General features: G+C 34.6%; 1 protein-coding gene across 2 annotated transcripts in view; it reads right to left on the minus strand.

Annotated features, from left to right (window-relative positions):
- Positions 1–4,321: 4,321 nt before the first annotated feature.
- The window catches only part of LOC103079104 (protein FRA10AC1), a 38,365-nt gene continuing 16,226 nt past the window's right edge, over positions 4,322–26,460 (minus strand). The window contains exons 7-13 of one of the 2 annotated variants that reach the window (XM_007471576.1): positions 22,459–22,504; positions 20,288–20,401; positions 19,141–19,183; positions 17,219–17,337; positions 12,604–12,642; positions 6,601–6,679; positions 4,322–4,364 (exon numbers count right to left, since the gene is read on the minus strand). In XM_007471576.1, the coding sequence (XP_007471638.1) occupies positions 4,322–4,364; positions 6,601–6,679; positions 12,604–12,642; positions 17,219–17,337; positions 19,141–19,183; positions 20,288–20,401; positions 22,459–22,504 (483 nt within the window). The remainder of the gene's footprint in view (positions 4,365–6,600; positions 6,680–12,603; positions 12,643–17,218; positions 17,338–19,140; positions 19,184–20,287; positions 20,402–22,458; positions 22,505–26,460) is intronic. The other variant, XM_007471577.1, reaches the window with a different exon arrangement.

Raw genomic sequence — 26,460 nt, forward strand, 5'->3', positions numbered from 1 at the left:
TTAGTCACCAATTTTTTTTTAAAAAGTTCTTATTAACTGTATTCATTTACTAGGGCTACTTACAGCAAAATGCCCCAGACTGGGTGGCTTAAAATTTATTACAGAAATTTATTATAGAATTTTATTTATAGAAATTTATTTTCTCACAGTTCTGTAGACTAGAAGTCCAAGATAAAGGTGCTGGCAGGGTTGGTTTCTTGTGATGCCTCTCTCCTTGGCTTGTCAATGGCCATCTTCTTTCTCCCTGTGTCTTGAACTGGTCTTCAGTCTTCCCTCTTGTGGGTCTGTGTCCTCATTCTTCTTATAAGGACACCACTCATATAGGATTAGGACCCACTCATATGACCTCATTTTACCTTAACTACCTCTTTAAATGCCCTGTCTACAAATATAGCCGCATTCTAAGGTACTGTGGTCAGGATTTCAACATAGGAATTTCAGATGGGACACAATTCAACCCATAACATTAATAATAATGATTCACACCTCACATCCCTTCCTGAACCAAAAGTCTCTCGTCAACATGTCTTGATGTAAGAGTAAATAGAGTATAGAATGTGTAACGTATGTAAGTACTATCTTTATAAGAAACAAAGAAAAAGGATGTTAAATGTTATTCCATCTGAAATGCTTCTTTCCTCCACTTTTTACCCTTGATAATAGTGAAGACTACACCACTTTTAGCAGCTTAAAAGTACATTGTCATCCTACACCCATCCTTTCCCCCAAGTCTGAAATCAATTTTATGTGTAACTAAGAATACATTCTTATATTCAGAACTATTCTTCTCACTGAAAGAATTATCGATTTATAAGACATTACCTGGATAATCCTAATGCAAGTTAAATCAGCTAATAAATATTATGCATTATTAAGAAGCATGTGATTTGATTATGCAAAAACTTTACTATCAAAAACAGTTCAGAAGGACTTTTAACAGAGATTACTTTTAAAAATGATTACTAGGGGGCTTCCCTGGTGGCGCAGTGGTTGAGAGTCCGCCTGCCGACGCAGGGGACACGGGTTCGTGCCCCGGTCCGGGAGGATCCCACATGCCACGGAGCGGCTGGGCCCGTGAGCCACGGCCACTGAGCCTGCGCGTCCGGAGCCTGTGCTCCGCAACGGGAGAGGCCACGGCAGTGAGAGGCCGGCGTACCGCAAAAAAAAAACCCAAAAGATTACTAGGACTGTCTGTCTACCGGGAATTCTGAACATTGACTTGTCAAGAGAAACTAATCAACTACTTCTACTACATGGTACACGTCCGTACATCAGAGATTTCTTTCTTATCTGTAACGACCAAATTATAAAACAGGCCAAATATTAATTATACCACAGATTTTCTTGTAAAACATACCTAAATTATAATGAATTGGTCTCTGAACCTCAAATGTTTTGTTATAGAGAAGATAGATAGTGTTCAGTTTTAAGCAGTTGAGAAATAAATCACCATTTGTTATATTTTTACAAGTCAGTTACTTTAGAATTATAAGATTCTTCCTCTCACATTAGAATATAAGGTTCACGAGAGGAAAGATTTTTTGCCTCTTTCTGTCTGTTTTGTTCACCTCTCTATGCTCACACTTAAGAGTAGTGCCTGGCACAAGGTAGGCACTCAGTAAACATGAATGAATAATATTTTGAATAAATATTGTAACAAACAGATATCAATGAAGAGCGCCTGGAAGTTAATAAAATATTTTTAGGGAGAAAAAAGCTCAATATATACACCCAAATGATCGTTGTCTATATGTTATCACCTTTGATGATATATGTACATCTTATTTTCATTGCTTAAAATAATTGTGAAACCACACTTCTAGAATTATTTTAGAAACTGTGCAAGAAACCCTCTTCCTTTAAGCCTTATATAATTTTAGACCCCAAAATATCAGTCAGCTCAAACAACTTCCTCTCCTCATTCACTAGAAAACGAACTGAGGGGCAGAGATGAGGAGGTCTGCAAAAACAGGAACTTTGCTTAAGAGCAAGTATAAGAAAGCATAACTTCATATCCCAAACCTATGGTCCACTGAACACCACTGACTACACTACAGCCAAGATTAAGATAGGTCTGCTGAAGAATTAATCTTTAAACTCTAGATAATAGATAATCAACAAGGGCCTACCATATAGTACAGGGAAATCTACTCAATATTCTGTAATAACCTATGTGGGGAAAGAATCTGAAGAAGAATGGATATATGTATATGTATAACTGAATCACTCAGCTGTATACCTGAAACTAACACAGTGCTGTAAGTCAACTATAATATAAAATAAAAATTAAATTAAAAAAAATCTTTAAACGCATCATCTTGAGGCCTTTTCAAAGACTCCTTTAAAATATGACTCCCATTATCTGCCATTGTGTATGAATAGATTAAACACTGATTACATATAATGATCTAAATTTATAAATGAACTTAATGTCCATAAACCATACTTGGAATACCAAATTATGGATCTATTTTAAAAGGGTCTTTAAATATTCTTCCTAGTCACTGCTTAGTTTTGCAGGAATTTTATTTTCTGATGACCAATAAACTATTTTTATCATAAAATGTTTTAGCTTCATATATTCTATTACTAATATCAGTTTTGCTGCTGGACATTTCAACACTTTCCTCAGAAATCAAGATTCTTTTTCACTAAAAGTTGTGAGCTGAAAACGACAAAACAAAATTGTTTACTTATCTGTTGGTTAATAAACCAACACTGATTTACTGTTTTCTGATGGTTTAGAAATGGCTGCATAATTATTTCCTAGATACTTCTTTTGTAGCACAGTGTCTCACACATAACAGAAGCATGATACTTAATGAATAACAACTGTTTAATAAAAAGATAATCTCTGATACTATTTAAAAATAAGATACTATAATTGCCTATTTTACAGTTTAATGCCAATCATTCCATGTTTAAATGTCATTTAAAATAGCACATCTTCAACAAAATAATTGGAATGTTACAATCATTTTTTACAGGTCCTCTCTTACTCACCAAATCATGCATCTTCTCCTCTATTCATCTCTTGGCTGTTTATAAAAATGGGTCTGACCTTTTGAAAAAAGAATCAATATATCCTTTTGAAAATCTGATGAAAACTATGGACCCTTTCCCCAAAACACACACATAATTACAGAAGTTTACACATAGATTCTAGGAGTGTTTAGATTTCCTGAAGCATATTCATTGACTCCTGAGGGTATGAACCCCAAATTAAGAAGTTACATTTTGGACTTCCCTGGTGGCACAGTGGTTAAGAATCCCCCTGCCAATGCAGGGGACATGGGTTCAATCCCTGCTCCAGGAAGATTGCACGTGCCACGGAGCAACTAAGCCCATGCTCCACAACTACTGAGCCTGCTCTCTAGAGCCTGCGAGCCACAACTACTGAGACCAAGTGCCACAACTACTAAAGCCCGTGCACCTAGAGCCCGTGCTCCACAACGAGAAGCCACCGCAGTGAGAAGGCCACGCGCCGCAACGAAGTGTAGCCCCTGCTCACCGCAACTAGAGAAAGCCCACGTGCAGCAACCAAGACCCAATGCAGCCAAAAATGAATAAATTTAGATTAAAAAGTTACATTTTACAATATATCTCTGCATATCAGTATATCCATATCTGCATGACTGTATCTGAGACAAGCTCTATGCACACAATATTGTTCAGTTAAATTATGTTACTGTATAATCTCTGCTAAGAGTCAAGTTTCATGAACACATCTGCTGTTTTAGACTACTGGAATCTCATTTGGCCCCCTGTGGTATTAATTTACTTTATAATAAATTACCCATACACTGGGGAATCAAACTTGATTATAACAAACTCCGTTAAGTGGTAGAGGTGAGATGGAAGCAAGAGAAATGTAAGGAAAAAAAGAAAAGGCAGCTAATGACAAAATAGGTACTCAAAAGAGGGGTACTCAAAGACATACTTAATCTACTTTGTCATTTCGTGAAACCCCAATAATCCTAAAAGTTTAAGCTGAGGCAAGGGAACATAAATGTGAATCAGTGGAGGAGAAAAAAAACCTACAAAAATATAGGCACAATGGATCTCTGTACTAGAGGATGTACTAGGTCCATACTTTAGGAGCTACAGATGGAACAGAGTTGTAGATAAACAATTGAAAAGATATATAGGGAAAAGTGCCTCCAATAAAACTGAAAAACTTCCAAAGCATCTGACATCCTGAGAGTAGCTGGATTTTTATTTCCAAAGACAAACCACTCAAGTTGCAACTTGTAGACAAAATTTTGTGAAGAGTTTCAAAGTATACTTTCACATTAAGGAATGTATGCATCCCTCTTCCATGTCACAGAAATAAACCTTGAAAATATTCATCAAATTCTTCTTCCCTATTTAAAAGAAAAAGTATACAATTTGATTAAAATCAACAATTAGAGAAGAAAATTACTAGGTTGACACATTATATGAGATTAATAAAAATAAAATATTTTAATCCAACATATTTGCTGATTCTTTTATATGGCAATATATTTCATGATTCAGGTATCAAATAATTCTTGGCTTCTAAAATAATCATAACTATACCAAGACTGATTAAATTGAAAATACTGTATATGTTGGCACGTCTCCCTTAATGTACTTATTACCTAAGATTTTACTTTGAAGTACTTTGTGAAATGTCATTGCTTCTCTTTACTTTTTGGTTAACTTTATAACTTACTCTGTTCATTCTCATTTCAAATTATAGCCTGATCAAAAATGAATGAAAAAAACTATTTTAAGGAAAAATACAAGTCTTACTCCTAGGAATAGGGAAAATCTGCTTCGGCTGCAGATTTTATTACTCTGAGAAGAGTAAATATGTATCTGTAGCAGTGAAGATTATGTCTAAAACAAAGAACAGAACTCTAAAAGGAGATATTACACTATAATGTGTTAAAATATTATGAAAATTGTAAAGTACTAAATAAACATTAGTGCTAGGAGCCAGAGTAGTACAATGGAAATAACACAGGTTTTCAAGTCAGACAGTGTTTTTTAAGTCCTAGCTCTGTCAGTTATTTGCTGAGCAAGCAAGTTATTTAACTTCTCTGGGCTCAGTTTCCTTATCTATAAAATAAAGAACATCACATTTCCTCATAGAGCTGTTCTAAAGATTAAATGTATGTACAATTGCTTTTCTCCCTTCTGGGAACAGAGAATCAAGCTGGACAAATTCTGTGTACCAGTCTCTTCAGAAAATGTTCTTTTAGATCAGAGATTCACAATGGGACTCCATCATTTGGCTTTAAACAATTGTGAATGCATAGAGCCACCGCAACCATGTTCAAATTTTTAAAAAATTAATTCCAGAATCAGATAAAGTTGATTTAAAATTACCTACAATTTGGTATTCTCCTGGCTACTGTCCCTTTTCCCAAGCATGACAGCAAAATGCAGTAGAATTTTTTAAATTGTAGTAAGAACTTAAATATATGAAATTAGCTGAATTTCTGTGTGAACTTGGATGTCAGTACCTGATGTCAAGTTTTTATAAGGTCACAAAGAGCTTTGGATTATGAAACCCCTCTTAGGCTTTATTCATGTATCTTTACTGTCAAAAAGGTGAGTTGACTCCAAGACCTATTCTGTCATTTTCATCTCTTCAAGGGAAAGTTATATGGTCAAAAGTTCAGTTGATAGTTTTACTAGGATAGTGATACCTTTTTTATAATCTGATCTATAATGACGACTCATTTAGGAATTCTTTATTTGGCTGACAAAAATAAAGGTTAAGGTTATAGAAAAAAACTAATCTTTTTTTAAAAACAAAAACTTTCCAACACACCTGAATTCTATTACACTAAGAACATATTATATAATTAGCAATATGTTTTATAATCAGCTTAAATTAGCGAATTATGATTGATTCAACAGGTCTCTTATTATGAACCAATATGCCTAGAGTAACAAAATGGGACTAAAATTTATTGAGCACTTACTATATTGGTAGGTATTGTGCCAGACCAGGTGCTTTACATTCTTTATTCTATTAAATCTTCACAATAAACTCTATGTAGTAGGTATTATTTTATCCCCTTTCAACAGATAAAGCTCAAGTGGTGAACATCCCAGTATATGAGAAGAACTGATAATATTCCAGCCTATATACAGACAGCTCTTCCAACCAATAGCAGAGAACAATGCATGTGCTGACTTGTGTATCTCTGGGGGCTAAGGTGGCTGTTGGCAAGAAAACTTTTACACCTGTATATATCTTCAAGGGGCTCCCCTGTATAGGTTTATGATAATCAGAAATATCATGGATAGGCTGCTCTGGAAGCTAGTAAACAGCATCTCTCTGAAACAATAAAAGCAAAGACTAGGGGGTCATCTGTCAATGTGAGCTAAGGAAAGTTTTACTCACCAAGAGGGAGCTGGACAAGTTGGCTGTTTATGGCCATAAACAATGGCTGGGAATAAACTCTGACCTTAGCAGGCTAGGTGTTCCTTGGCTTTAAAAAGACATTCACGATGCTAAGTTTTTCATTAACTGTTATAAAAAATAGCTGTGGTCATAGCTTCCTAGACTGACGTAGAAGGTATGCATTATCATTGTCTATTAATACTATTATCAGGACTTACTGTGGTTTTTCATCTGTCTCTGGCAGCGGGCCCTTCCAAAGTTCAGATTCTGAAGTACTTCCTTCCTCATCAGAGCTTCCTGTTCATTTAAAAGAGATTTTTTAAAATGTGCACATTACATTTAAAACACATTTTGAACTACCCACCAATGCAATTAAATAAATTCCAGGTTTACCTGTGGTTTAGCTTCAACTTTTATGGCTCTCTGAAAATTTAATGCACTTTTCCAGACCAATAAATTCTTTTGAAAAATAATAAGCTGATATATACCAAAGAGCCTCAGCAAATAGACCAAGGATTTAAAGTCTCATGGGAAACGTCTATAAATTATACTGAGTTAAAGTAACAATTCCAATATTAACTCTATATTATAATGGAATTATCTCTTGCAATACAGTTGTCTTTAATTTAGTTTCTTATTTTTATTGATCACACAAAAGACATGCAGGGTAAGATTTTTGTAGAGAGTATTTACATTAGGATCAAGACCTTAAGAAATGAACTAGTATATAGGACTAGCTAAATTATGAAAAAAAAAATTGTCAGACTTAAAAAAAATTAATGCTGATTACATTAATTAGAAGAAGTCCATTTCAATGAAGAAACAGATGTTCTCATACATTGTTAGGAGTAAATACCATGCTTTTGAGGAAAATCTGGCAATATAGATCACTTTAAAATATGGATACCCTTTGACCAGCAATGCTGCTTTTAGGAATTTAATTATTTACTTAGAATAAACGAGCACTCAGATATATGTACAAAGATGTCCACTGTATAACAACAACAGCAAAAGAAAACAAGTTAAATCCCCACCAATTAGGGATTAAGGCTTGGTTAAATAAATACTATATAGCTATTAAAAAAAACCCATAGCACACCTGAATTACCATAGAAAAATGTGTATGCTATATCAAAATTTTTAAAAGTTACAGAAAGCAGGCATAGTATAATACAATTTGTATTAAAACATTATGTCTACATATATATATTATTATTTATATATGCGTGTGTGTGTATATAAATAAATACACACAAACACACACACACATAAATAAGTTTGTAAGGACCAACCAAACTTAACAGTGATTATATTACCTGTAGGCCTGGGATAGTTTTGCTCTTTAAGCATTTCCAAAATTTTTTGTATTTTAAACAATAATCATGTATTACCTTTAAAGATCAGTAAAAACAATATATTTTATTTTTAAAACATAACAAAATAGACATGTTTCAAATGAATCGCCCTATGTTAGTCAACTAAAAATTATCAAATACTGAAACATGTATTATGAGACAATAAAATTATATGCCACAAAGTAATTATGTTAGCAAATAATTCCTCTCCAATAATGACCATTAGTCTGGAAAAGAAGTGACACAAATTTGGCCTGTCAATACAGAATGTACCTTAGTTAAACACAACACAAAAATAAAACAGTACTGATTTGCCATGGTGGTTCTAGCCTTTTTTCCTGTTGGACTTTGATCCTTGAATCAACACGTATGTCTGAACTCTGGTCCTAACTGAATCTATTCTAGCACAAATTCTAACAAAAACAGCAAAAAAATAAGAAAGGGAACGGGAGTTGTGCTTCTAACGATCTACACACAAAGATGATAAAATTATAAAGCTCTGGGAATAAGATTCCCACTCAACGACAGCCAGCACTGGAACTGCCAGTGTCCCAAACTGAATATGCGAAAAGAAAAAAGTCTTCTGCTTGGGACTTCCCTGGTGGCGTAGTGGTTAAGAATCCACCTGCAATGCAGGGGACACGGGTTCAAGCCCTGGTCCGGGAAGATCCCACATGCCGTGCAGCAACTAAGCCCGTGTGCCACAACTACTGAGCCTGCACTCTAGAGCCCATGAGCCACAACTACTGAGCCCGCATGCTGCAACTACTGAAGCCTGTGCACCTAGAGCCCATGCTCTGCAACGAGAAGCCATCGCAATGAGAAGCCTGCGCACAACAAAGAGTAGACCCCTCCTTGCCACAACTAGAGAAAGCCTGTGCGCAGCAACGAAGACCCAAGACCCAACGCAGCCAAAAAACAAAAAACAAAAACAAAACAAACAAAAAAGTCTTCTGCTCTTATTTTTATGAAAATTCACTAACTGAGATAAAGAAAGCACAGAAAAACTAATTAGGCCTACTAAAGTTATCACCATGGTGTTATCCTGTCAATGATGTCAGAGAACAAACCTACAAGGCCTTTGAAAGTGGGCAGCTAATTTCAAAAGGCCTTACAACCACCTGTTTTCTTGTTCCCTCTCAAGAGTACTGCCCACATGCCAGCTTTCCTACACCGGTTTTCTGATAACAGACGATCCAGTTTTACTAAAAAGAACAATTAGTTTAGAATAACATTATAAAATAACTCTCTTTGAAAGAGGACATGCTGAAAAAGTGATCAGATAGCCTTAGAGAATCAAATCCACAAGATTGGATTATATGACCTTTAAGGTCCCTTACAACCCTATGAATCTATTAATATTTAACTACGAATCTATAATACCTAATTCCATGAGGTTGGCAGTAACTACAAATCATTTTTTTGATAACTGCTACAACCTGCCAGAGGTGGAAAGGGTGCTGCTCAGGAAATAACATTTAGAACAATGGGCAACACAAAATGATGCTTGCATTTGTATCAGTGTCAAACCTCCACAGTAATTATTAACAAGGGGGGATCAGAATTTAAGTCACTGATTCTGTACTGGAAGGGGAGCTTGGAGGTCCAGGCCTTATCCAATGAATGAACATCTTACTGTAATACTTCCAATAACAACTGGCTGTCCAATCTAAACACCTCACTACTTCCTGAAGCAGCCCATTCCTCCATTCCTTTCTTCAGATAGTTCTAATTGACAAATTTTTCCTTAAATTAAGGCAAAAATCTGTCCTTGGGCTATTTTTATCCATAGACTCTAGTTCTGCCAACCAGCCACCAAAAATAAGCCTCCTACATAGTAGCAGTCTTGAAAATATCTACAGTTTCCATGTCTACCTCCTTACCCCTTCCCTCTTCACTTTTTCCTAAGCTAAACATCTACGGTTCCTTCAACCTTCTTCCTATAACAACATTTCAAGTTCTGACAACACTTTGGTTGTTCTATTCTTGACCTGCTTTAAGTTTTCAATGTTCCTTTTAGAATGTAATGCAAACTGCGTATAATTTTCCCTATATGCTTTGAATAATGCAAGTAGGTCTAATCATCTTGGTTTTTCTGGATATTACATACCTAAGTAACTTGGCCTACTGAAGAAGTGGCAAGTCTCCAATTATGAAAACAATGGACAGGTCAGACTTTCACAGACTTAACTTTTGATCTGACCCATTGTGAAGAACAAACACAATATCTAATGTCCAGTATTTTCCTTTTCTCTGATATAACAATAATAGCTACAGGTTATCAAAGGCTACTTCATATAAGACACATGCTTTACATGTTTATTATTTCACTTGACTCTGATAATAATCCAATGAAGTCTCTTTATACCCATTTTACAGATAGAACTGAGACACAGATCAAATCATTTAATGTGGATTTGTGTAATATATCTGCCCAAACTGAGGTATAAAGAGTAGACTAACGTTTGATTCACTGATGAACAGTTATTGATGATATAAGTAAAAGAGCAGACTCTGGAGTTATAAACCTGTGTTTAATCGTAGCTCTGCCATTAACCAACTATTTGACCTTAGGCAATTTATGTAAATTATCTGGGTCTTGGTTCTCTTAACTGCAAAATGGGATATTATATGCCCATTACTACGATTAAATGAGGTATACAACTAAACCACTTGCGATTATGGCTGACAATCAACAAAAGTAAGTTAAAATTCTTTTTCCCCATAGAAATTGGGTTTTTCTTTATGGATCTGGTGTAAATAATCCATATGTTAAATGAGGGTAAAAGGGTAACTGAATATTATCCAAATGTAAATGAAATATATAATAGAAACAGCAGAATTTGAGTTGTAAAATTGCCAAGACCACCTAAGACAGGTCACTGACCACCTGAGAAGATATCTGGGTTTGGCAAACTATAACAAGGTACATGTTCCCTGCTTGAAATGGTTCTACTTCAAGAACCAAGCTAAGCTAGAGATTCTTCAGGTTGGCTACAGTATTCCCCTCTCCCTACCGCCAGAAGTTTGACCTAGCTGAAGAGGGTGAAGAGACTTAAGATTATTTCCAGGAAATGAGGGAGGTTTGAGAGGGCTGGGGGAAGAACAGTGGGAGGGAGAAGGAAGGAAGAGCAAATGAAAGAATGAATATAAACAAGTCAGTCAAGCCCTTTCCCCAAAAGATTTTTTAATAAAAATTGGAATTGGAGAAGGGCAATATATATATTTTTTTACATTAAATAGGCCGTCACACCTCTCACTGCAACATATAGTTGGAAATTGGCAAAAACTATAAAATTTCCCATTTTAACATGTGTATGCTTTCTAAAATTATATATACTTACTACCCCATCCTCAGATAGCTTAAGTCTATCGTCTCATGCCTGGCTATGTTCTATAAGCTGTCAGGAAACTTAACCTAATTTAGAAGAAGGAGCTACTACTGATAGATTAGGATTCACATGGGGAGAAAGGAAGTGTCAGTGCTTTAAGGACACTTCAAATACGTTGAAAACAAAATGGTATGAGTAAAATAATTCTTAAGGAATACGTTTGTATTCCTAAAGTAGAGGAATACCTCCACTGATATCTCCTCTTCATTAAATTTTTAAACAGTAAGTATCTTTAAAATTCTATTTCTCTAAAATTTCTGATTACTGAACACTTAAAAATTCTCCTTAAGAATTATATACTAAAATGCTAATAAAGTTTAAATTGAATGGTGATTTGGAGCATTTACTAAATATTTTCCTGAGTTTGCCACATAAATATATATTACTTTAAAATCAGAAAAAAATTAATTCTTAAGTTTATAAATTTACAAGTAAGGCTAGAAGTCTCAAATCTCTAAATTTCTATAAATAAGTCGATATTATAACATAAATTAGGTATGTTATTGAACTACACTTTGTTAGACCCAATTTATTGCAAGTTCTTTAAGAAATTCTACATCATATTACTGTTGAGATACAAGGTTACTGTTTGTTATATCACAAATGGATACCCCCTTTTATGAATCCACAGTAGATTCTGCTCTCAAAACTGCCTGGAAAAAGCTGAACACCCTGCGAGTTCTCTTTAATATTGTATGGGTACAATTAATCATTCTACTGGTGGTTTCCTTTCTTTGGTTTGGTTGTTAGGAAGAACAGTGACAAATCTATGTCTACTTTTGCAATTATGCAAGACTTTTTGTTAAATATTTGTCTGTATTAATTTTACCTCTAGCTTTACTTTCCTATTCTATCTTATTTTTCCATTATTTTGATTTCACCTTAAAAAAATCTTATAGTATATATTTTTGTAAGTCATTGTGAATACTTTTTGGAATGTTGTAGGGAACAAACAATAAAATTTGTAGCAAATATCCAATGAAATCCAATCTGATGAAAACTACGGGACTTATTAAAAACTGACCAGTAACAACCGTTGCTAACATCTGCTTTCTATGTACAAACCATATATTTAATTTGATCAATCAAAATCACCAAATGACAAGAGATCACTCAGTCTTGTGCAATATAAGCAACATTTCTTAAATTTTAATCCACCTCCCCAATTCTTTTGCTATCCCAACTTCATCCCTCTTGTTCTCTTCCTTCATACTTCATGATGTGAAGTTAAAATGTTTATCCACCGTATTTACTGGAAAAAAAAAAAATTATGCTCTTCTATACTTGACATAAGACACTTTTAAATGTTCTAAATATGGGGAAGAAATACACTTTTGCTCTTTTTTCTATGATTTTTCTCACACAGTACAAAAACAAAAAAAAAAATTTACATCAGAACAAGTTACAGTTTGTGGGAAACCTAAACTGTAAATAACTAGAATCTGTATACTTTTATTAAATAAAAACATGATACTGCTGATAGAATTTTCTGATTTCACTGAGAGTAAATGTGATGAAAAACAAAAACAAAAACAAAAAACCCAGCACTGTTTTGTCAAGAATCATCTTGCAGTGGTGTAACAGCTATAGCTATATATAGCTGGAATTCTTCCCAATAGTCTAGTGTATAGTCTTGCAGGAAAGCACTTCTCTGTCTTCTAATCTTTCCTGTTCCTTAGACTTATCTCCCTAATTAAAATGTTAGATTCTTTTAGGGAGGGGTATTTTATGCTCTTGTACAGCCTGGAATACCTAGCACAAAACATAACAAATAATGAACACCTATATAAAAAAAAATCTCATGTTGCTAGGACAAACAAAAAAAACCCCCCAAACCCTCATAGATTAGCTGCAACACAAACAATATTTTATCTACAGATGTTCAACATCTGAAAGCAGTTTACAAATAAATGCCTTTTCTTAATCTTTTAAGAAAAGAAAGATTTAAAAAATCTTTTAATCTTTCTTAATCTTTTTTGAAGATCATGTACAGGTGAGAATTCTCTGTAATTGAAAATCACACAAAAAATTATGTGATAAAACAAACATTTTCAATTCTACAATGGTTTACCCAGTGAGGGAAATGGAAAGAGAAAAAGTACTGAAGATCTATTAAAGTAATCTAAAAAAATCATCATTATACAATCTCCTGCAGTAAGACCTTAGGGGAAATATTTCTGAAGGCTGCTAATTCAAAAAAGAACGGAAAACAGATGGAGAGTAACAATTCCTCCAACCTCCCTGGACAGGTCTCATAATTAGCCCAAGTTGTAGCATGAATGGCCCCTTAAGGCCAGACAAGAGGGTGTGAGAACTACAGGGTCAAGATTCCAAAGGAAGCCAAGGGCTGGACTGCAACAACTGCTTTATGTTGTTTCTTCACTCCTACTTATTTCCTAGTCATCAGAGAGCAAATAAAAACATAGCTAAACTTCGAATGACAAAAGAAATGTATTCTTCTCTGTCATCTTCTCTGTCATGTAAGGAACAATGATACCTGCTTCCAAGTGTCTATAGGTTAAAAAAAGGACACAACTGGAACCAGAAGGAAGAAGTTGTACGTTTGGGCTAAATGTTAAGAGAAACCTGCTAGCAATTACAGCTGTCTGAAATGTAAAGGAGTATTTTGGATAATGGGTACCTTTTCCCTGGAGGTGTTGAAGCTAAAGCAGAACGAATACATGATAAAGAGCAGTGCATCTTAACCTTTATTGTACATATGAATCATTCTGGGAACTTAAAGTGCAACTCTGATTTAGGAGATCTGGAAGGGTCTGAAATTAAGCATTTCTAACAAGCTCCCAAGTGATGACAATGCAAAGGACCATATTTTGAAAGGTGAAACCATAGAAAATCTTTTTGATCATGATTCCAGGGCTGATCTCTGATTTTCAACATTGAGAAACTGGTTGATTTCACTGACTCACTCACCTAACATTTACTGAATGCCTACTATGTGGGGCAAGCACTGTGTTTAGGAACTGGGGATAGAGAATTAAACAAGTCACACAGTCCCTTCCTTCACAGAAAAATTATTCCAAGAGTGATATGTATTTCTAAAGGAGAGTGCAGGATGCTACCAGAACGTGCTAACAGGGACCTAATCTTGCCTGGAGGAGTGGGGTGAAGGGTGTCAGAAAAGGCCTATCCAAGGAACTGAGCTTGGGGGCAGGGTGGAGGTGGGAGGGGTAAGATCTTGAACTTACTGCCAAGACAATTTACCTAAATACCCTGTTCTGTTCACACCTGCCAAAGCAGACTAGTCCTCAAAGTCAAGCTTTGATCTTTCTTACATTTCCTCTCTATCCATTCAGCTATCTAGCCATCCAATTATCCATCCATCCATCCACTTATTTAACATTTTATATGATGGTAACCTAAGGCTATCAGGGTTGATGAGATCACACAGGGAGAACAGAGAGAATAAAGAGAAGTTCTGTAAGAGCCTTGAGCAATTCCAACAAGGGTAAGATGGAGGAGGAATTATAGTCAAGAGGCTGAGGAGAGGCTGAAAAGATAGGAAAAAGATCAAGAAAGTAATTGTTCTGAGGAATGCCAACAGTCCAAATGCAGCTGAGATATTAAGCATTTATTAATTACTATTCAAGTCTGGGCCAAATTAAGGTGGCCTGGCAAGAAAGTATATCAAGATCAACCTAGTTCCAGATGATTGATCCCAGATGAGAAGATATTAAAGAGGTCTACATGGTTTTCCTAAAAGTTTGCTAAGATGTTGTCATTTTCTGCTTTATACCAAAGAAGCTGAAAAAAAGAACTATATCCTGTGCTCTCTGCTATGAAAGGTGCTCTGAATAAAGGGTATATAAGACACAGATGTCTCAATTCCACTCTGCTTTGGTTTTCTATCTCTGAAGTTGCCCTGAAACAATCTTCAAGTCTTTCATTTTCTTATTCTTTATTATTTATGCCTTACATGTGCTAGTGGGGTGCTAGGGATAGAGCAATGAACACAGCAGACAGAACCCCTGTTCTCCTTGTGTTTTATGTAACTGTCACATGTGTAATGAAGGAAAAGTTCCAAGGTTGTGAAAGCATTATAAATGGGAGTCCTAATTTAGATTCATGGTCAGGAAAGGATCCCTGAGGAAGTGACATTTAAGCTTAAATCTGAAGGATGAGTTAGGATGGGACTGGAGGTTTTAGAGAGGAAGCAGCACCTATACAGTCCTTAAACAGAAAGAAGTCTGGCATTTTCTAGAAACTGAAAGGCTATGTGGGGGGAGTGTGAACGTAAGGTGAAGAGTAGTGATAAACAAGCCTTGTATGCTGGATCATATAGAGCCTTTGGGCTTTGTCCAGATATTGGTTATATCCTAAGAACATAGGAAATCACTACTAGATGGAGAATGGATTAAGGAGAGGGAGGTGGGATAACAAGACAGTGTTAGAATCAGTATGGATAATATAGTAGTAGCCTAGATGAGAAAACATGGTAGTCTGAACTAGACTAGAGAGAACATGAGAAATACATACCCGGGGGTAAAACTGATAGTATCTACATAATAAGTAACGAGAAAAAAAGAAGGCATCAAGGATAATTTCCCGATTTCCGATATTAGTTTTTAGGTTGACAGAGGTTATCACCTACCAAAATACAGAACAGAACACTGAAGGAAAAACATCTATAAGGAAGATCACGTGCATATATATTATAATTTGAGGGGTGCAACCCCATCCCTAGTCCTGAGTATCCAGCTACCTAATTATCTGTTTTGGAGGTACTGAATAAACTTTTACAAGGCAGGGATTAGTTCTTCTTTAATTTGGAATACGCAATGATTAACATAGTATCATACTATGATATAAATATATTATATAATAGTAAATGCTACAAAATCCTCAGATATAATACACTAAATATTTTACTGGCACATGAGGATAAATAAAAATTTTTTAAAATTCAAATGAGATTCTCACACTTATTAAAATTTATTTTGAAATCTGGAACATGATTTAGAGACAAAAAAGGTATTCTGTTTCAAATACCATTTCTCAATAAACAACAGAATATCAGTATTTTTCCTCTCAACATCTATCGATTTTACCAAGTCAAAAACTTGGCAATACATATACTTGAATGTATCATGACATGTTAGAAGAAAAAAATGTACATAAGAACATAACATATCTAATGATATTCATAGCTGGAGCAAGGCAGCCCTCTCCTGTTCAAGTATTATGTTACCATAGGCTGGAATCTAATTCAATCTACCATTACCTACCTAATTTAAGTCCAATTCACTCTAAGTTATAGTCAATTTGACTCTACTTTATTATGGACTAAAACAGCAACTAGCAGTAACCTTCATAATAGCTAACTATGTACCAAGTACTATGCGAACTGCTTACATGCATTATCTCATTTCAACTTCTGAAAAATCCTATGACCTACTAGGTAAGATTATCATGACCATTTTACACATGAGAAAACTAAGGCTTAGCTTAAGGACTGCTGAGGAAGAAGTAGCAGTTGACTTGGATTTGAATTTAACAGTTATTTACTAACTGTATGTGCACAGCACCATGTTAGGTTCTGAGGACACATACATATCAACCTCTATCATTTCAAGAAGCTCATAAGTTAGTGAGAAAAATCACACAGACCATGATAATTGAAATCACAGTGTTACAATGTTAAACTGACTTATAGGTTATGTACTGATTTACAGTGTTCAAAGTGCCTTTCACATCCTTATTTGATTATCCACAATAAGCACCAGCAGTATAGAGAGCAGGTATTCACATCACCACTATGTACACGAGAAAAGTGAAACTCAAGAAATTCAATGACTTGCTCAAGGTAACAAGTCTGTAAGTAACAAATCCAGAAATTAGAATGCTGTTGCAACATACCATCTGCCAAAAATGAATCAAAACCAACCTTGGTATTGAAACTCCTGTAAGTTACTATAAATTCATATCTAAATTCTCCAACCAGTTTCCTTTCAACTACTATAAAACAGAATTCTAAATGCATTTACTAATTAAATTCAACATTTGTGACATATGGCAGATTATACTTCATGTTCAGAAATATGAGTAAATATTTTATTTTAATTCCCTTTTACCTTTATCCTTTTTCTTAGAGGACTCTTCTACAGAAGATAATCTGGATTTTTTATGTGATGACTCTTCACAGTCTTTTCTGGCTTTATCCTTTCTTTTTTTTGAGTTGACTTCTTTTCTCCTTTATGTTGAACAATATAAAGTTAACTTTTTCAACTGAATTTTACAAAAAATAAAAATCAATGGGTAAAAAAGTCAAATCAGTTAAAGTACTCATTTTTAAAAGGTAGTTTACATAATAAGGAACCCTTAAATGAGTCTGTAAATATTTTAGGTTAGTATATTAATTAAAACAATTCTATAAGATTACGAAGCCTGAACACTCTGAGACAAAGGATTATTTTTTCTAAGTTCTGTGTACAAATCCTTAGTAAATGTAAATCATAGTTTTTACTCATTTCTTTTATATATTCTATCATTTAGTCATTTTTAAAAAATTACAAAATCAAATCTCATTTCCCTCCACATAATTCATATCTACCTACACTTTGAAAAAACACATACAACAAGAAGAAACCACTCTTAACAGTTCTCAACCACCAGTAAATAGAAAATTCTTCTCTCAAGAATAAAGGAATACAGCAAAGGTATAATAGAATGAGGATGGAAAGGCTTACTGTTAACTCATATATCTACTTTAGACCACTTATCCTTTTACTGCTGTAGCTTTATCTCTTCTAGGCCAAGTTTACAAGGTTGTCAGTGCCATAGCTGGCAAGCAACTGATTTTAATTGGTTAAGAAAAGAAACACTAAATAGGAAAAGGTGATAATGCTGAAACTGGGACTGGGAAAGAGGATGAAGAGACAACACAGTGGATTACTTTCAAGAAACTTGCTTATCAGACCTTTCAAATTAAGATACACCAAATACTACAATACTGTTTAAGACAGTAATAACTTCTTGCCTCTTGTAAGAATAATTTCAATCTTGAAATGAAGCTCGAAACTCAAGGTCAAAAAAACATCTTTGTTATCTTCCAGTATCATTGATAGAGAGGGGAAATCAAGTAATCTAAAAACTTTGCTAATTTTAAGAATTTAAAATTTTGTATTTATTTTTAATAGCTAAAATACTAGATAAGGCTCATTTAGAACACAGCTGATTTTAAATTAATATACTAATATATACATTTTATAAAGTTGCAGAATCTTACTGTTAAGACTTTCAAGTGTTACTCAGGACATGAAACTTGACCACTACAATCATGCCAGGTTACACAGATTTTGTCTGAACATCTGCAATGCCAGGGACTTCATTATGCTTGACTTACCATACGCCAGACACTGTGTCAAGCATTTTCATTTAATCCCCACAATAACCTTAGTACACTCATTTTTAGAGATAATAAAATTGAGTCTTACAGAGGTTAAATAGCTTGCCCAAGAAGACTAGTAAGTGGATTAGCTGAGAGGAATACATAGGAAAGCCTACTATCTATATATATTGCACAATGCAGAACACTGATACACCTCCCCCATTCAGTATGGCAGACACAGTCTAGCTCATTCAATAGGAGCCTGATTTTAACATCTAAAATGAGTATAGAGGTATAATCCTTTGTAAGAATGACAAACTCTAATTAAAACAATGCTTAAATGAGACATAGGAATCACTTTATGAAGACCTGCTTTACAATATAGTTTCTAAGAATATTACAGTATCTGAACACTGATTCCAAACCAAAAATTCTAGCATCTATCTACCACCCTGCACAGGCCTTCACATTTAAAACTGCTTGACTAGAGTTAGGCATGATGAACTTCCACTTCCCTGGTTTATATGGTCATATGGTAATGGTGGATTTTATATACAATCAACTAATTAAACCATCAACCACTCAAGTCTACTTTAGACATCCAGTGCAGGTGACTACCTCCAAGACTACTAAAATTAACAACCACGTTTTAAAAGATCATATTACCTGTGATGAAAATTTAATTTAAAGGAACATTCTTGGCATAATCCTAAAAAAAAAAAAAAAAAAGAGTAACACCACAGAATTGCTAAATTTTAATAACTGCACTGCTACTTTACTTTTAATATCATAAATTGTCATTTTTCTTTACATTCCTTTACTGTAAGAAGGGAAACAAATAATCTGAAGAAAACAATCTGATTCTCTCCCACCTCAAAAAATGTATATATATAATAAAAATTGTATTAGAATGCTTGAGAAATTGAAAATATTCTGCCATTGCTTTAGAGAATGGTGCTGTCAAGTTATTCTAAAAGCAAACTGTTTCACAGGCAGAACTGTATCTCACATCAAAGACATCTAATAACAATAGTGTGGGTATAGTCATTTCCTCTGAAGTACTCTAAGAGTTTTCAAATGTAAAAGAACTTTCAAAAAAGTTCCTCTATTGTGGTCTCTTTTTTGCTTTAATCTCAGTTCACACTAGTTGATTCTTCGTCATAAGCACTTCCAGGAAGAACTCAGACACCAACCTTCACTGGTGTGTACCAAGTAGCATATGGGGAAATCCTTGATTTCTACCCAGAGTGGGCAGACACTCTAAGGGCACACGTATTTAGGAACCAGAGAAGGTTGTTAACATGATGCAGAGAAGCTGACACATAAAAGACTAGCTTAGGAGAAAAAAAAAAGAATAAGCAACAGATCCTAAAACATGTATATTAAGAGAAACTTTTGTATTCTGGGTTATAATCCTAAACTTTTAAGAATGATATCAAGAACAATCTGCCCTCCTAAAATTTTTTCTTTATTGACAGTCAATAAAGTCTACACCATAACAATATGGCTATCAGCTAATACGAGATTTTATATTGCCTTTTCTGATACTTTGCATCTCACTCTGCACTGGTGACATTCTCAAATTAATGGAAAGAGGTTTTCACTTCACGAATTACTGGTTTACCTTTGGCATTAGAACTATTTCCCCTAATGTCACTCTTGCAACTTTCAGAAGCTCTGAGAAAAAAAGTGTTTCCAAGAAGATACATTAAAAATTTTTAATTGAATCTTAAATTAGCCTATATATTTTAAAATCTAAATTACTAGATAAACTTTGAAGAAATCAATCATACCCCACCTAAAGTCAACTTACTTAATTTAACAAGCGCATTTCTCTTTTCACCATGCTCAATATAACCAAAATTAACTTCCCAACTCTTTAAGCCTTCTTTTTTATCACAACATTTATTTCCACAGCAAAACTGGCCTGCAAATAAAGGAAGGAATATTAGCTATGATGGTTGGTGACAATATTTATCTATACAATCTGGTATTACCTCTGAAATTTACTCAACATACATACATAACATACATGACATACATATATAAATTCCTAGCTCTATAAAATAATCATTAAAAAACTGACCACAATAATTGTGGTATGTTCAACAATCAAATCAAATTGCTGAATGAACTGTTTAAAAAAAAAAAAAAACAGTTCCAGAATTCTTTACCTGATAGATAGTTGACTATCTATCAAGTTGACTGTTTATATTAAGAGACAGAGTTTTACTGACTCCGTGTAAGGGAATCTTACACTTTGGAAGATGGAAGTACTAAAAAAGTGTACTCACTAATACCCTAAAAGAATAAGTATATTTTCCAAAGTACATGCACTTATACCTGGGACAATCTTTTTCAATATTTAATATTAAAATTGGTAAAAATTGAAATTTTTAATATGGCATTTAAGTACCAGCATAAAATGACATTTAAAGCACATTTTAACTAGCATTTTGAGATTAAGTAGAATGAGTAATCAAACCTGATGCTCTATATTTTAGAATCATTTGACACTAAAATCAATGCCTTATTATCATATCCATTGTATATTAAAACCTTATGCAAAAAAGGACTAATATTGATGATCCAAGAGGAAAAAAAAAATAAACTACTCAACAATTATTAACTTTAACAGAAAAAGACAAGATCAAACTTATTTGCACAAACTAAAAAAAAGCATTATATTATATCTCAATAATTTGCACCAACAGGAACTGACTTTTTTTCATAAAAAAGAAACTGTCAAAATGAATTTTGAAAATTACCAGTTCAAAGGCTGATAACTTTTCTAAATTGGCATTGTTTTACTCATTCCAAATAAATACTTGATTAAATCTGTATGTGTTTAGCAATGGCTCTATTGTTAAAAAAGCACCAAGATTCAATCACAGCAAATAGCTTTCTTTCCCCTTCTCAATTAAAACTTTTTCAATTACATGAATTTAGAGAATGTCCATCAATTTTTTTTAAAGGCAGCATTACTTACTGTCACTTGAAAATTCCATTCAATAAAAGTATAAAATTTTAAAATTGTGATAGACATTTCAACAGTTCTCATTGTCTTAGGTAAAAGCACAAACTAAAATGTAATGCTAAGAAAAGTTTAAAATAGCTTTAAAATTATTCTTTTTCCTTCTCCTCTATAGTACCTTTAGGGCTGATCTTAATTTATGGAAGATGTATATGAGCCATACTGACAGCATAAATGTTTAATCATTTAAAAATGAAACCTTTATTTTCAAAGATTTTTAAAAGTTTTTAGTTTAAAATTATTTCCTTAATGTTCCTAGGTAGTTTTCAGAAGCATTAACACTTAAAATGCAATCACCAATAAAGAGCTAATTTTATAGCGTGAGTTAGTATACAGATTAACACTTAAATGCAATCACCAGTAATACAAAGCTAATTTTATAGCATGAGACAGTATAGAAATATTAAATTTTCAGAAAAATTTTATGAATAGATTACAATGCATAGAAAAAGCATTTACCGATTGTCTACCAAATGCTTGCTCTTTTTCTGTAAGACTAAATATTTGGGCTCAAACTCAGTGACTCCCTAAGAACTAGCCTGTCTAAAAGTTCTATTAGGTTCAAAGTAATATTTAATTTCTATCTGCAAAATGTGGATTTGACCGGAATACAGTAATACCAACACATTATTCCAAAAATTAATAAGAGAAAAATGCAAGTATTCATCTGTTGATAGTTTTCTTCCTAGGAAACTTTTAACTCTTTGAACATTTTCTACTTATCTGCAATTGAATACCCTAGAAGCAAAAATTCTAAACATAAAAACCGTTAAAGCATTATATTTTGAACTTTGTTAGCAATATATCATTAATACACCTTCTCTAATTTTACTCTGTATTTTGTAGATAATCACTTATTGTATACATTAAGAATAATCTTACCCAATGGCTTCAATAATATAACAAAATAACCTTATCCTATTAAAAACTAAAATAAAAAAAAGAATTACCTTTCCCTGAAATTACTTCTTTTTCTACTCGCCACCTAAATCCAAACTGACAAGAAAAAAAAATACATTTATGCCAGAGTAAATTTAAACAATATTTAAATTGTAGATAAATCTTATCATGGAGCCAACAATTAACATAATGACACTTACTAATCTAAAAAGTAAACCTAATTCCCCTCATGATAGTTTTTTCTCTCCTTATAGGATTCCAGGTACTTAAAAATACATCTGAACAATTACCAACTTCTCTGTTAAGGAACAATCCTCTTTACTTTTTAAAAAAGTTTATTTATTCATTTTTGGCTGGGTTGGGTCTTCATTGCCGTGTGCGGGCTTTCTCTAGTTGCTGCGAGAGGGGCCTACTCTTCATTGTGGTGCACAGGCTTCTCATTGCAGTGGCTTCTCTTGTTGCAGAGCATAGGCTCTAGGTGCATGGGCTTCAGTAGTTGTGGCATGTGGGCTCAGTAGTTGTGGCACACAGGCTTAGTTGCTCCGTAGCATCTTCCTGGCCCAGGGCTTGAACCTGTGTCCCCTGCATTGGCAGGTGGATTCTTAACCACTGAGCCACCAGGGAAGTCCGATCCTCTTTACTTTTAGACTTCTTATTAAAAGTTATAGGTGCCAGGCACAAGGTAAGTAAATTAACAGAAAATATATACTGTTCTATGACACTGACAGAAAAAAAAGAAGTTATAGTACAATAAAGCAGTATACTATAATATGAGAGTAGTCTTTGGAGTCAGATTGTTTGGGTTTATGTCTTACCTCCATCGCTTGACAGCTATATAATACTGGACAAGTTATTTCATCTATTTGTGGCTCAGTTGCCTCATATAGAGATAACACAAGTACTACTGCTTTGAGTTAAGACGTTTAAATGGAATAATACATATAAAGTACTTATAATAGTATCTGGTGTATAGTACACCAGGGGTTAGCAGATAATGGTCTACAGGCCCACTGCCTATTTTTATAAATAAAGTTTTAACACAACCACAACCATTCATTTGTATATGGCTCTTTTCCCACTACAACAGCATAGTAAGGAACAGGAAAGAGCAATGGTACCAGTCTGGAGCCCTAAAGTGGAAAGCTGTTAAATTTCCCTCCGGATTCCTAAACATAACTTTATAGTTGACCCTTGAACATGGGGTTTAGGGACACTGACCACTGCGCAGTTGAAAATCTGAGCATAAATTTACACTGAGCCCTCTAAATCCAGGGTTCCACATCTGCAAACTCAACCAACCACAGAATGTGTAGTACTATAGTACATGTTTAGTGAAAGAACCCGCACAGTTCAAACCCATGTTGTTCAAGGGTCAACTGTTATTTGCTTTTTGGCTAAAAATGATACAGTGTTAAAATGTTTTCTCCACTATCTTATAAGACTCACATTCATATGCTAAATTACTATAATTTTAGTAAATGGTTTAGTTTTCTATTCAATTTACCATATAGTTAAAAGCTCAGCTCTAGAATCATGCTGACCCAATGCAAGCTCTATCATTTATTAACTAGCTGTGTGGTTGGAGAAGTTACTTAATTTCTCCGTCTATTTCCTTTTTATGAGTAAAATCCTAATCTCACAGGTTGTTGTAATTAAGAATGATAATTCAGATGAAGCGTTCAATGCCTGGTTAACTTTGCTTATTTTTATTTTATTTTTTAATCATCTATTATTTGAATTAGGCAATTCTATATTTTAAACGCAAATGAGGGCTCAAAATATTTCAAAATATTCTAACTGAAAATAAAATAAAATCCCCCAGTCTAGGAAAACAAGAAATAAAAAATTCAAAATAACTCTGTATTTAATTCTATTTTAAAGCCCATACATCTATGTGAGGATTGTTTGTCATCCAACAGATGTTGGAATGTCTACTGAAGCACCGTCAAATGTGTACAGCAACAGTTCCCAAACTTTTTCTTTCATTCATTAATCTATTCAACAAATAATTATTAAGCAACTACTTACTGGCTTGGCACTCTGCTGAGAGTATAAAGTGATTATTAAAATAAGTGTCTGTCACCAAGAAGGTTATAATCTTATGGCAGATAAGAAATGTAACAAACAACTACAATATGTCCTACTAGTTAAAGATTGAATAGAGGTTTTGCCTCAATATGTTTTTCTATTCTTTCCTGACAAATATTCCTGTTGATACGTTGGATTAAACACTTGAATTACTCAGGGTGTGGTGCTTAGCCTCCTCTTCTTCTCACTCTACCCTCTAGAACAAGGAGGTCACACATGCAAGCAATAAGAGAGAAGTATCCTGACTTCCTGACAACACAAAGTTCCATGACCATCCACCTGGACTTTTATGTGAAAGGAAAACAAACTTGTAGTTCATTTAAGCCACTGTTATTTGGAACTGCTTGCTGGTCCCTGTAGCTGAATCTTACCCTAACTGATACAATGATCCAACCAAATTCTCAATGATGAAAGGGAAAAAGCAACAAAGAAGGAAATGGGGGTGTGAAACAAAGGCTGGAATTCACTAAAAATGCCCTAAGTATCTACTATATATATTAGGCACTTAGCTAGGAGCTTGTTAATTAAAAATGAATAAAACACTGTCTTCGTGTAAGTAAAACTATGAGAAAATGCATAGTAGCAAGAAATTCAACAGCATTACTCTTTCTCCAAAATAGTATGTCAAAAAAAACAATCATTATCTTCGCCAAGAAGATCCCCCTGGTATGTGTGGAGCAGGATATGGGAAATCTCTGTACCTTTCCCTCAATTTTGCCGTGAACTGAAAACTGCTCTAAAAAACAGCCTTAAGAAAAAAGATGTCCCTCTCTCCATATTTCCTATTTCTCTAGGATCTATACTCAAAATCTGCAAGTCATATGTGATTTCTTACTTGCACTTACCCTGGTATCTAACTAACTCATCATGTTCTAATAGAAAAACACAACTTGTTTCAAGATTATGCACTTTATTTATTTAAATTATTTAAATTATTTATTATTTATTTTTGGCTGCATGGGGTCTTCGCTGCTGCGCGCTGGCTTCTCTAGTTGTGTCGAGTGGGGGCTACTCTTTGTTGCGGTGCACGGGCTTCTCACTGCGGTGGCTTCTCTTGCTGCGGAACACGGGCTCTAGGCACACGGGCTTCAGTAGTTGTGGCTCATGGGTTCAGTAGCTCTGTGGCATGTGGGATCTTCCCGGACCAGGGACTGAACCCATGTCCCCTGCACCGGCAGGCAGATTCTTAACCACTGCGCCACCAGGGAAGGTCCCTATGCACTATAAAGTATGATTTCCAGTAATATACTGTGTTTTTATAAATGGGGAATACAGGGCTTCCCTGGTGGCGCAGTGGTTGAGAGTCCGCCTGCCGGTGCAGGGGACACAGGTTTGTGCCCCGGTCTGGGAAGATCCCACATGCTGTGGAGCAGCTGGGCCCGTGAGCCATGGCCACTGAGCCTGCGCATCTGGAGCCTGTGCTCCGCAACAGGAGAGGTCAGAACAGTGAGAGGCCCGTGTACCGCAAAAAAAAAATAAAACAAAAAAAAATAAATGGGGAATACAAATGTTTATTTATTTATGTCCACTTTCTTCCCTCAACTATAGTTTTTTTTTGAGGGCAGACACCATGTTTTAACCCACAGCACCCAGCCCAGTCCTCTATAAATACTGGAAGACAATCAACAAATGAGCCAGGGTTGAAAAAGTTTTGTTATGTGCTCCTTGAAAGACTTATACTTCACCCTCAACTTGCAGTATAATACCTTCAAGTAACTCCAACTGCTGTGATGCTTTCTGGATTCAATATGGTCAATAACTATTAGAGAGATGAGAGCTAGTTTACAAGAAACTGAGGAAGTTTTGGGGATACACCAAGTGCTGGGGTTTGTAAACAGGGTTATAAAAATGCACACTACTACTATCTATAAGAATATTGTGGGGCTCCCCTGGTGGCGCAGTGGTTGAGAGTCCGCCTGCCGATGCGGGGGACGTGGGTTTGTGCCCCGGTCCGGGAAGATCCC

Source organism: Lipotes vexillifer, unplaced genomic scaffold (genome assembly GCF_000442215.2).
Source record: "Lipotes vexillifer unplaced genomic scaffold, Lipotes_vexillifer_v1.1 scaffold325, whole genome shotgun sequence".
NCBI classification, from domain to species: Eukaryota; Metazoa; Chordata; class Mammalia; order Artiodactyla; family Lipotidae; genus Lipotes; species Lipotes vexillifer.